General features: G+C 37.3%; 1 protein-coding gene across 2 annotated transcripts in view; it reads right to left on the reverse strand.

Moving 5' to 3' along the window:
* Positions 1–4,099: 4,099 nt before the first annotated feature.
* The window catches only part of DOCK11 (dedicator of cytokinesis 11), a 172,129-nt gene continuing 163,431 nt past the window's right edge, over positions 4,100–12,797 (reverse strand). For both annotated transcript variants that reach the window (XM_016202704.2, XM_087829402.1), the window contains 5 exons: positions 11,445–11,655; positions 10,883–11,073; positions 10,331–10,431; positions 8,960–9,098; positions 4,100–5,432 (listed from right to left, as the gene is read on the reverse strand). In XM_016202704.2, the coding sequence (XP_016058190.2) occupies positions 5,310–5,432; positions 8,960–9,098; positions 10,331–10,431; positions 10,883–11,073; positions 11,445–11,655 (765 nt within the window). In that variant the 3' untranslated portion in view covers positions 4,100–5,309. The remainder of the gene's footprint in view (positions 5,433–8,959; positions 9,099–10,330; positions 10,432–10,882; positions 11,074–11,444; positions 11,656–12,797) is intronic.

Genomic DNA, 12,797 nt, shown 5'->3' on the forward strand with positions numbered 1-12,797 from the left:
ACCACTTTCTTGAAAAAACTGGTTTCCTCTCCATCCCCTGAACTTCTGCTAATTCTTTTTGTACCTTTGCTTATGATGTTCCTCCTGCTTAAAATAGCCTCTCATTTTGAAAGCCTGTTCAAGGCTTACTTTTGTCCATGAAACCATCCCTGAACACTGCAATTCACAGTGACCTCTCATTCTGTGAATGTGCTGAGTTAAGGACAAAAAAAAGTTAAGGACGACCAAATGAATATTTGGCAATGCTCATATACAACTTATATTGTTAATTCTTGTATTATTTCCTTTTGTGTATATCTTGCCTCCTCAACTAGACGCAAGTTCCTTGAGGGCAGGGGCCAGTGGAACCTCAGTTCTTGAACTTAAATCATTCCAGGAGGCTGCCTGGGAAGCGGTGTGTTGAAAAAAATGAATCATTTTTTCCAATTAGAAAATATTCACAACACAATTTCCTGAGATGTCAACAAAGTGAAGTTTAGCGGTAAACTGACTTATACGCATACATTCTCTCCTTTGTTTGTTGCCTGAGAGATACGTGACTGATCATACAGGTATCAGCATGAAAGGGTTGTCGGGTTGAAAACTGAAGTTTTGTTCAACAACTGAGACATTGTTTCCTGTGAACAACTTGGTTGAGAACCGAAATTATTGAGATAGGAGATGTTCGAGAACTGAGGTTTGACTGTACTTTAAATAATTACCCACAGTGCATAACAGTGTGCTTGGTGATGTGACAGGAACTAATTATCGACAAGAGTGCTGGCTTTCCCAAGATGCCGCATTCTCACATGGCAGCACTCTAGTGACAGTTCCTTTCACATTCATGCCAAATATAATCACTTTAAAGTGTAAACTAACTCTACAGGTCACTCCAAGATATTAAGGAATTACAAACTGCCTCTGAAATTTCTGAATCCCTATTAAACTACCAAGTTAGTCTTCAATAATTAATTTCATGCCCCCCTGAAAGTTTAAAAATGGCATGTAAAGAAAAATGGCCAAGGGATTACTGGCTTCCAATCCATATGGCAGCGTAGGTAAATGTGGTACTCACATTCTCCCATAACCACATCAAAATTATAACTACGGAACTATGATTCAGAACTGCCTGAAACTGGTAGGTGGGGCAGAGATGAGGAATGGGCTAGTTCCATACCCACAGGCAGAAAAAAATCAGGAGGGATATCTCAGCTTCAGAGGTCACCCTTTAGGAACAAGGCGTCCCAGCCCCACACCAGGCCGCCCAGACCAGGATTCCAGTGCCAGGAAGAGAAGTCCCCATAACTTATGGCTGTTAAAACCAGTGGGGATCATGGCTAAATGAGACAGAAGCTGTGGGAGTTCCAGGTGTTCCTCTTAAAAGGCGGTATGCACAGACTTACTCAGGCTCACTCCTTCTGGGTTCCAGCACTGGGGAAGCAGCTCAAAGGCACCAGAGACATACAGGGAGGAACTGAATTCTCTGGCATCAGGGCAAGATCTGGGGGGGGGGGGCAGCTTTCTCCCATAGAGAAGTGAGGGCAGAGGCCATTGTTCCTTTTCTGAGCCAGCAGGCGAGCATCATATCTGAGTCTCCATCAACTTGGCTATCATTGTTTGCCCCACCCTGATGATTCCCTGAGACCCTGCCTCACCCAACTTGCAGGCCCACCCAAGCTATTCCCAGTGGCTTTTCCAAATGAATGGCCTGTCTTGGCTCATGCTTCAGACTTTCTTCAAATTTCTCAAACAAACAACATCTGGCCTTGGCGTGGCCCATACCTCTTGCTAAATGGCTCCAGGCCCGGCACTAGGGACTGTCGGCCTTGGTTTTCAGCTTAATCTCACTGGGGCACCTCCAAACCCAGCACAAGCAGACATGTATAGATCATTTTGTAGCTCATACTTGATGGCCCAGGGAAGAACACAGGTGGCAGCTGACCTTGCCTTGCAACTCTGGGGAGGCCCCAGGGCCAGCATACTCCAGTGAACAGCTTCAGATCATGTTGAAGCACCACCCAACAACTCAAGGAGCAGACTAAGCCCTGCTCCTTGGGGTGGGCCCCTGCATAGCTTTTCCTCCATGGTGGTTGAAGTCAGTCCTTACAGCCAGTCTGATTGACCTGGGGGTAAATCCATCCCATTAATGTGCCAATAGTAATCAAGGATCAACTATAACAGGAGGGTATACACAGCCCACAAGATGAGTGTACCTGGAGTGCCCAGCTCAGGGGAATGGAACCTGTGCCACTGGACCCATAGGACACCTACTTCATAAGGCCACTCTACCAAGCTTAGGAGATGCAGCAGCTCTACCTAATACACAGAAACAAACAGAGAAGCAGCCAAAATGTGGAGAGAAAAAATGTGTCCCAAATGAAAGAACAAAACTCCAGAAAAATAGCTAAACAAAATACAGACAATCTACCAGATGCATAGTTCTAAACATTGGTTATGCCCTGCTTGGCTTGGTCAGTTGGAGTGTCGTCCCATGTACCAAAAGGTTGCAGGTTCAATTCCAGGGGAGAGCATATACCTAGGTTGTGGGTTCAATCCCCAGTTGGGGCACATACGGGAGGCAACCAATTGATGTTTCTTTCTCTCTCTCTCCCCCTTCCTCTCTCTCTAAAAATCAATAAAAATATAACCTCAGGTAAGGATTAAAAAAAAAATCACTGTTCATAAGGATGTTCAATGAATTTAGGGGAAGAGTAGATGAACTTAGTGAGAATGTCAACAAAAAGATAAGAAACATAAAACAGAACTAGAAAACATAGAAAGGAACCAGTTAGAAATGAAGAATACATTAACTGAAATGAAGAATACATTATAGGGAACCAATAGTAAAATAGATGAACCAGAGGATCAATCAGAGATTTGCAAGAAAGCAGAAAACACCTAATGAGAACAGCAAAAAGAAAAAAAATCCCCCCAAATGAGAATAGTATAAGGAGCCTCTGGGACAACTTCAAGCATACTAACATTTGCATCATGGTGATGCCAGAAGAATTAAAAACCCTATGTAAAAAAATGATGGAAGAAAAAAAAAAATGATGGGCCCTGACTGGTGTCACTCAGTGGTTACAGTGTCAGCCCATGAACTGGAGGGTTGAGGATTCGATTCCCGGTTTAGGGCATGTACCTGGGTTGCAGGTTCAATTCCTGGCTGACCCCGGTCGGGGTGTGTACAGGAGGCAACCAGTCGATGTGTCTCTCTCACACTGATGTTTGTTTCTCTTTCTCCCCCCTCCCTCCCACTCTCTCTTAAAAAAAAAAAAAAAATCAATGGGAAAAAATAATGATGGAAAACTTTCCTAACCTGGTGAAGGAAATAGACATATAAGTCCAGAAAGTACGTCCCAAGCAAGATGAACCCAAAGAAGCCCATACTAAGACACATGATAATTAAAATGCAAAAGGTTAAAGACAAAGAGAGAATCTTAAAAGCAGCAAGAGAAAAGCAGTTACTTACTTACAAGGAAGCTCTGATAAGACTGTCAGCTGATTTCTTAACAGAAACTTTGCAGACCAGAAGGAACTGGCTCAAAATATACGACCTACAACCAAGATTACTCAAGCTATCATTTAGAACTGAAGGACAGATAAAGAGCTTCCCAGACAAGGAAAAGCTAATGGAGTTCATCACCACTAAACCAGTATTACATGAAATGTTAAAGGGTCTTCTTTAAAAAGAAGAAGAAAAAAGATAAAAATGTGAATAATAAAATGGCAATAAATACGTATCTATCAACAATTGGATCTAAAAAGCAAAATAAACAAGTGGAACAGAAACAGACTCATAGATACAGAGAACATTCTGATGGCTGCCAGATGGGAGAGGGGGTGAGGGGATGAGTGAAAAAGGTGAGGAGAGTAAGAAGTACAAATTGGTAGTTACAGAATAGTCATGGGGATGTAAAGTACAGCATAGGGAATATAGTAGATAATATTCTAATAACTATGTATAGTGTGTCAGATGGGTACGAGATTTATTGAGATGATCATTTTGTAAGTTATATAATGTCTAATCACTGGGATGTATACCTGAAACTAGCAGAATATTGTATGTCAACTGTAATTGAAAATAAAAAAATATAAAGAAAAATGACCAAGTCAGATGCATAATCTCAAAGATTTACTTGATCACAAAGTATTTAAAAAGCCAAGGTTCCATACAATCCATTTATACTTCAGTGTCTGTTTTTCTGTTGTTTGCAAAATAGGCTAACCTACATAAGAAAAATAAGTCTAAAACTTAAAATTTACATGAAAAGCAGCCAAAATTATATGGATAATTCAAGCTAAAAAAGTTCTTCACATCTTGGTTTCTCCTGAATTATTTAGGTAGTCTGAGATTTCTTCATTGTTAGAAATGTAATTCCTAGCTTGCAGTTGCTAAGTCTGCGGTGGTTATGTATACTGACCCAAGAAATGCTACAACCATTAAGTTCTAGCAAAATGCTTCTTAACCTTGTAAACTGAAGAAAATAATCATTACAAATCCCTACCTCAGACTCTGCTTCCCAACTTTGAAGTTGCATAGCATGTACTGACTGCAAATTCTCAGAAATGTTTTTTTAGCTAATGGATAGCCTCAGATGATAAAGTTCTGGCAACAGATGCCGCTTGCTAGGGAATCCCATGCCACATGTGAATCCCTCATCTTGTGTGTTGGAGGAGACCAATTTGATTACCTGGCATCATCAGATCAAAAGGAACAGACTGAAGGAACAGTGATCTTGGTATTTCTATGTATGTGCTTTCTTTGTGAAATTTTCCTTTTTAAATAATGCTTTTGTTTCTTTTAGCCCAGCCTTGACTACCAGTAGGCAAGACTCTAAATTATCTCCCCAATCTGAAATATCCATGTTTTATGGAAATTTGACCATTTTTTCTCTAAGGATTAGTATAATGAATTGAGTGTGCTGTCAAAAAAAAAAAAAAAAATGCTAAGTTCAAAGTATTATTTCCTTCACTTCTAATTACAAATAAGTTTTACCTTTTATTGTGTTCCGTTATACAATTTTACATAGTACCATTATTATTTTAAGCAATAATTAAGCAATTTGAATTTATGTTTTTGAGTTCTATTTCTCAGTATATAGATTTACCTAAAAAAGTATAAACCAAGCACAGGGGTGCAATTTTTCAGGCACTTCCACGTTGCTTAAATATTTACAAATATGTAAGCACCCTGTTTGAAAGCATGAACATTTTGGTGTCAGAAGGAAACACTCCATGTACATCAAATCTTTCAATTTTAACATTTGCACAGCTCCAAATATTCCTGAGAAAGGTCAGTCTCGATCTTGTGTTACATCTGTGGGTCCTCATATTTCAGCAGCATATCTCGGGGAACCATAACCTCTGTCACTCGATGTACCACTAATTGCACAAAATACATGTAACGTGTTGTTCATCCAGGGAGAATGCATCGTGTCTTCTTGTAATATCTAAAACAAAGGAAATCTGCATGTTTATCAGGAAGCAAAATAGCCACTGCCCAAAAGTATGTGTTTCTGAAATTACAGGCATATTTCAATTTATCAGTGACACTTAGCTATTTAAAATGACATCAAGCAAAAAGAGCAAAAAAATAACATTACCGACTTAAGTCTTCAAAGCTGTATTACAAAGGCAGCGTAGCAAAAAAGCAGAAAAGATCTGGTTACTCATTAAGAAAAACACAAGATTGTATAATGCAAAATTCAGTAAGAAGTGAGAGGTAATGTAATCTTTAAAGTGTTTTTTAATACACGATCATAACAAGAGCTCTAAACAGTGGGCTCTTCGATATGAGTTTACGGACCATCTTCTAGCATAGTAGGTCTCAGGATCACCTGTGGGGCTTTTCAAACATGCAGATACCCATGCACCTTCCCTGGAGACTTGGAAAATAATATTAAATGATGAGAAAAAGTCATAAGTGCTTATTTCTAAACATGCTCTGTAATTATATAAGCTAATTGATAGATTTTTATGAATGTGAACTTCATAAAAATATTCTTATATCCCATAAATATATAAACATATATACCCATATTAGTATACATACTTTTAAATTATCTACTTTGTGTGATCAAAAGCAACAGAGATCTTATGTTTAGATTAGGTGAAAGAAAAGAATAGCATACACATAACATCCAATCTCTTCACCATACCATCCCAACTTAGGTTTCAAGTTTTCAGTACTTGGTTCTCTCAAGTTAGCTCTGAAACTTGAGTATTAAACCTGCAAATTGGTCTATGGTGGCAGTAATGCATCATATCCCTTACGTTGCTACAAATCATGTCTTATATAAAGTCCCTAATAGAAACAACTCCTCTTTATAACAATCACCACTCATGACATGAACCTGAAAGCATATAGATGTTTAAGAGATGACTAGTTGATTACCTACACCTTTCAGATGTGACTGCTGTAAAGGGCAACTCATTGTAAAGAAAATAAAACATACCAAACAGACACTACAATGGCCACCACAAACTCTATCTGATTAAGAAGTCTGTAATTAATAGGTTTAAGACAATATAAGTCCCTTTTTAAAAGTCAACAGCTTGAAGAAATTTTTAAAAGGACTGTATATTTTAGTACTGTAACACATTATATTGAAAAGAAATAGCCAAGCCATATCTTTTTGTTAAATAATCACTTATGGGGCTCAACAGAATAACTCATATTTCAGTACATGTTAACAGTTTATTTTATTCTGTATTATATTTTCCTTTGGGAAATAATGTTTCAACATATGTGACCAAAAAGGGGCTTTCTTTTATATGAGAGTCTAATAGAAAATATTGATTTACAAAAATTGACTATAAAGTCAACATTTGCCTCAAGTAAGGCACATCTGAATATGATATATTAGGACAAGAGAGCTTGCATAAATATAAACCAACAGAAACTAAGATTTTCCTTGGTTAGCTAGCAATATATAATCTCAAGTGTCTAAAATACTGGTCTCTACAACTAAATAAAATAGTCATGATTTATGGGAATTAAATGAGACAGGTGGGAAATACGAGAGCAGATTTGTAAAATCTACGGTTCATGGGGGAAAACTATAAAATGATTGCTCTAAATATCTTGATCACAGTAATAGCAGTAATCTGAATAATTTGTTTTCAATTTGAATATCTTAAGAGTTCATGCAGTTAGGTCATGCAGCTGCATGCAAATTAAACAATTTCAATATAGTAGACATTGGCTTAAAATGACATGTGTAATTATTTTATATCTTTTGTGAAGGAGGAGCTTTTGCTGTGTGTTTTTTTTCCTATGGATTATGAAGAACAGAAACTGATAAACTGGACAGTTTCTAGGAATAAATCATGTCACCTATTTGATAAAAGTACACCTCAGAAAAGTGATGGTAAAGAAAGGTATACTCCCACTGTATTTATGGGCTGAGTTTGAGATAGAAACAATAAAGAAAGTGAAATGGTTCCCCATCTTCCTAGGAGACAAAAAAGGGCCTCTGAAAACTGAGCAGCAAAGGGATGCTTAGAACAGTATGCAATCATTCCTAAGGGGGCTAATAGAAGTAAAGATAGAAAAAGAAGAAAAAGAACACTGATTCCAGACTCCTCAAGCCAACAAGATTTTCAGCCACAGAGAAGGGCAAGGAGGAGACTGGGACAACCAACTGGTCATCGAACAGATGGGATAATGAAAGTGTGGCTGACTGGATTCTCTATACTGAGCAGATGTTGGAAAGTTAGACTCCTGGTTGCTCAATGCAGCCTTGGACTAACAGTAACTAAAATCCCCATAGCTCTTTCTTAGAAAAAGCAGACAAAATAAATTCAGAGAAGTAGAACTTGATTTAAAGCCAACTAGTTGTTTTCCTAGAAAAATTCTTCCCTTCTCTTCTCCATCATCACACTGAAATCCTTTGGATGCTAACCACTGTCAGCTTGTTTGTAAGTACAACTTTTCTGTGGCAGTCTCATGAGGGTAAGTGCCTTCAAGTAATCACTGAAATACAGGCAGTGGGACAGATGATGGTCTCCTTTCTGGAACCATCTTTAAGAATGTGTTTTCTAAAGGGTTGTAGTTATCTTGTTTCTTTTGAGTCTTAATTTCTTAAAAATTGAGAGTTTGAAGTGTTTCTAAAGCAAATATTTATCTTAGTGGGTGTTTTCCTGAGTAAGGAAATGAAGGAGACTTTATAAGCTTAATAGGCTAAGCCAATGAGGGACTAGGCCGTCATTCTGAGACTTTTACACGCGTGTTTAAGATGTTAAAATACTTAAGACAGTCCATGTATAGGGTGGTTGTAAATACAAATTTCAGGACCCCAATATAGCAGTGAAGTTTCCCCAGGATAATCCAGGAGTACACCAGTTTTAAGGTACGTAGCTATATAAAAGTCCTAACTACCTAATAATGGCATAATTTGGCTCTACGTGATAAAGGGTCTTTGTTTCTGTATTTTACAGGTTGGGTTTTACTAAGTTAAATTGTCATTTTCACTCAGTCATAGATTAAAATGCTAAGAACTTTTATGAAAATAGTGAGTTTCACAGGCTGTATGAGTATTAAGAAAATTTCTAAATTTTGGAAATCACTCAGTATCTTACCTAAAGGACAGTATCTAGTTTCTTACAGCCACAGTAGGGATATTCATTTAGGGATTTGGCTATTGAGCCAATCATTAACTTCTTTAGGAACCTTCTTGAGAGACTCTTATCCATGTGCACAGTAGATCAATTCAGACTTGATCAGCTAGTCACTTTTAATGGCATTGTGGCACAAAGAACAATATGGTTTATATCTGATAATTGCTTTATCAATTGCCTTGAATAATTGCTTCAAGTTTGGTTAGCATTATGTCATTTAAATGATTAATGATAATATGAGCAAATTTTAAAATACAGACTGAATAATTTCAAGCTAATACACTTTGAATAGATTTTGTTAAGTAATAGTTTAAGGACCCAAGATCATGTTTTCATGTTCAACCACCCTAATACTTGCCTGCTCATGGATAATGTCAGACAATTCTTTCACCATTTCTCTGAAATTTGACTTTAGCCCTTCATGGTACTCAATCTGATCCTCTTTAATTAGCCGCTCATTTAGTTCAAGTGCGATGCTGCATGCTTGTATGAATTTCCTGTGGATGAAGATCAAAGATGAAGGTTTTGTTATTTACTCCCAGAAAGTCTCGCTGACAATCATTCTGATATTAACTTTAACCATGGCTTGCTTGCCTAGAAGGAAAATAAGAATACTGTATTTTTCCCCTGTGCCTTTGCTAATACCACGTCATATCTGAACTAACCTTTCCTTTGTTTTCTGTCTTTTCTCTCCAGTTTCTTACGTCCTTTAAAACTTGGTTCAAAATGTACAGGACGCCTACTTCCTCAGTCATTTACTTGTCATTATATTAGCTAAATTTGTGCTAACATTAATTTGTATCTTTATATGAGTCATTCATTAAAAAATAATTTATTTGGGACTATGTACCCAGTACAGTTCTGGGTGCCGTAGGGATGAAGCATCTGCCCTGGGCTCGTAAGAGTGGGCAGAGTGGATGACATCATAAAAGGATTTTTCCATTATTTTGTGTGTTTATGTTTAATATCCATAATTAGAGTGTAGGTCTTAGGAGACAAAGTACCTCACTGCCCATTTGTTTTGTATCCCCATCATAGCAACTAGTAGAATCTTTTTGTACATTCCAGGCACTAATAAATATTGGTGAATGAATGACTACTGGTTACTCTGCAACCTGGAACACCTAGCTGATAACACATAGACAGGAAAAGTAAATGAAATAAGTTGGGAGCAAATGAATGGGTAACTTACCATCTTTCTGTTTAGTCTATTTATTCAACTGTCTCTCTTATTCTGAATGTAAACTCTTCTCATATATTACATAGATTCAGACATCCCTTAGCTTACAGGAATGCTCACTGAAGACAAGCTTATATTAAATGCCCTAGACTGGCAGAATACAAGTAGAACTAAGGACACAGGACAGGAGGCAAGCCTCTTCAACCTTTCATTCCCATCCTAAATGGTCAGAAATGCTGTGGCATGAGGTCAGTGGGGCAAAGGAGGAAACTGCATAATGAATTTAGGCTTGTGTTTGTGTCACAACATCCAAAGCAATAATAAGTTGGTATAGTTAATCTCTTGTGTCACTAGAACACTGTTAATGTCCTGCAGCAAGAAAGAGATCCCAAATTTACTCACTAAATTACCATTAGGAGGTCACTTAAAATACTGTAAAGAGAATAGAGAGTGCCCTTTTTTGGATGGATATTATTTGGTGAATATTTTGGTTTAAGAAAAAATGGAGTAAAGACTAGAGGTCTGATCTGAAAACTACAAAGCACTTACCTAAACATGTCTTTCAACTCATTGACTTTCTTAGGTGGATACTTGCTAGCTTGGCTATCATTTAAGAAAGCCCTTGCATATGCTAAAGGACCAGCATTTACCTAAATTACAGAAGGAGAAATATGAGAGTTGTCAGAATGTAATCAAAAAGTAATTTTTGCATTTCTCTTTTTTAAAAAAAACCCAAATACATTAAAAATCTGCACCTGAGAAACATATTTACTATTATTACTATAAGGTTATTTGAAAAATGATTAACTAAAGCAAATAATCTGCAAAGATGATATTCTAATAAATTAGGTAATGATTTCTGATATGTAAATACAGAGTTTGGCTATATTCAGAGGGATTTATGTTCAAGTCCTCTGACACAACACAAAATTTATTTATTGAAATTGAACACAGTATCTGTACTGAGTTAATAAAAAAGGCACAGGTATTTGCACTCAATAAGACTATAACACACAATTGTAATTAATGCTTCCTCTGTGCCCTTGGGAAAGCAAGAGGAACATCAAGAAACACTTAATACATGTTTAGCAACCAACATACCTGCACTGAAACACAGCCCTGCAATTTAAGTTGGAGCTGAATCATGTCCACATCAGCAGAAGAGCAAAGTTTTTGCAGCTCTGCAGTTTTATCTTTTATCTCATCAGTAGCAACATCAATTGGCTTTAAGTTAATCTGCTGCTCATAGTTTATAGGGATCCTCTTCTTCACATATGGAAACGAGTTTGAAGCTATTGAAATGTTAAGATTGATTTACTATCTTAAAAAGTCGTTTACTCGAACAGCCAAATTATTTTTAAAAATCCACTGTGCTTAATTTCCCCCATGCCTTCTCTAGACAATAGCTTAGGGTACCACATAGTACCTTATTACTTCAGGATTGAGAGAAAGAAATTCTCTTTATGAGACACCTCAGAGCAATCACGATTTACATATAGAATAACCATGGTTTTATCACATGCCCATGTTTGTGCAAGCCAGTGGCTGAACAGCAGAACAATGAATGATTAAAATTTCAGTTACATTTCCTGGCTGGCCAGCTGCTACTTGTGTTTCTTACAAAGGATCAAGTCAGACAAGTTATATGCAAAGTCCTACTTACTGGTCAGGATTGTACGGCGTTTGCACTGTTCTTCTATGCAGCCTTGCTTTTTACCAGATAATGTATAAGGAGCCTCAAAAACAAATTTGTTGATATTATGGTTTCTTTCAAACTCAGTCTTTCTTTCTGTAAGTTCTTTGTCATCAAAGTAGGGCTTCACATAAGTGACTTGGATATGAGCATATTTTGGATCAAGCTCTTTGGCATTTACCTATAAATAAGAAAGTTTTGCTTTTTATTCAATAAAAGGGAAAAGGGGGTACAGGTAAGCTACTAACTCTTTTGAGATCAACTGAGGAACACTGCCACTATGGCTGTGTTCCCAAGTTGAACAGACACCTGGAGGAGGTCTTTGTTCTTTTATTAGGGATCATTTCTTTCTGATTATAAAGAAGTTACAGAAACCTATTTGGAGATTACAGAAATGTAGGAAGAATATTAAAAACTATAACCCTGCCCCTCAGTAGTGACCGTTATTCCCATTTTCATATATTTCCTTCCAATCTTTCTTCTATGCACATATATTTACAAAACTGAGATCACTGCTTTATAATCTGAATCCTTAAAAACATATTAAAATGGTCAACTGTATATTTGAATTCCACCTAAATATTTATTAGAGGGAGGACTCTGAGAAGATGAGAGAGCACCAGAAATCTACCTTCCTACCTAGACAACAGTTACATCAGACAGACTTGGCCAGTGTAACTATTTTCGAACTCTAGAGTCTATTGAAGGCTTGCAACTTCTGGGGAAGACTTGAACAGAAAACTGCAGTTGATTTTGATCCGTTTCAGCTCTTGGCAGCTACTCATACCTCACACCTCAGCCCCATGTCAGGCAGCACCTGTGCACATGTTCCTGGAAGAGCATTATTCACAACAGCAAAAACATGAAAGCAACCCAAATGCCCACTGACAGATGGATAAGCAAAATGTGGTATATACACACAATGGAATATTATTCAGCCTTCAAAAGGAAGAATAGTCCACGTTATGCTACAACATAAACGAACCTGAAGATATGCTAAGTGAAATAAGCCAGCCACAAAAAGACAATTCCACTAAGATGAGGTATTCAGAAAAGTCAAAATCAGAGAGACAGAAAGTAGAATGGTAGTTGCCAGGGGCTGAGGGCAGAGGTGGAATGAATTATTGTTCAATGGGTAGAAAGCTTCAATTATACAAGATAAAGAGCTCTGAAGATGGACAGTGGTAATGGCTGCACAATAATGTGAACAAAGTCAGTATCGTTGAACTGTATACCTAAGATGGTTAACGTACACTTTGGTATGTGCATTTTACCACCATAAAAACATGTAGTTGTATATTGTTGTCATCAACATGACTTTTA

Source organism: Miniopterus natalensis, chromosome X (assembly GCF_054644295.1).
Source record: "Miniopterus natalensis isolate mMinNat1 chromosome X, mMinNat1.hap1, whole genome shotgun sequence".
NCBI lineage: Eukaryota > Metazoa > Chordata > Mammalia > Chiroptera > Miniopteridae > Miniopterus > Miniopterus natalensis.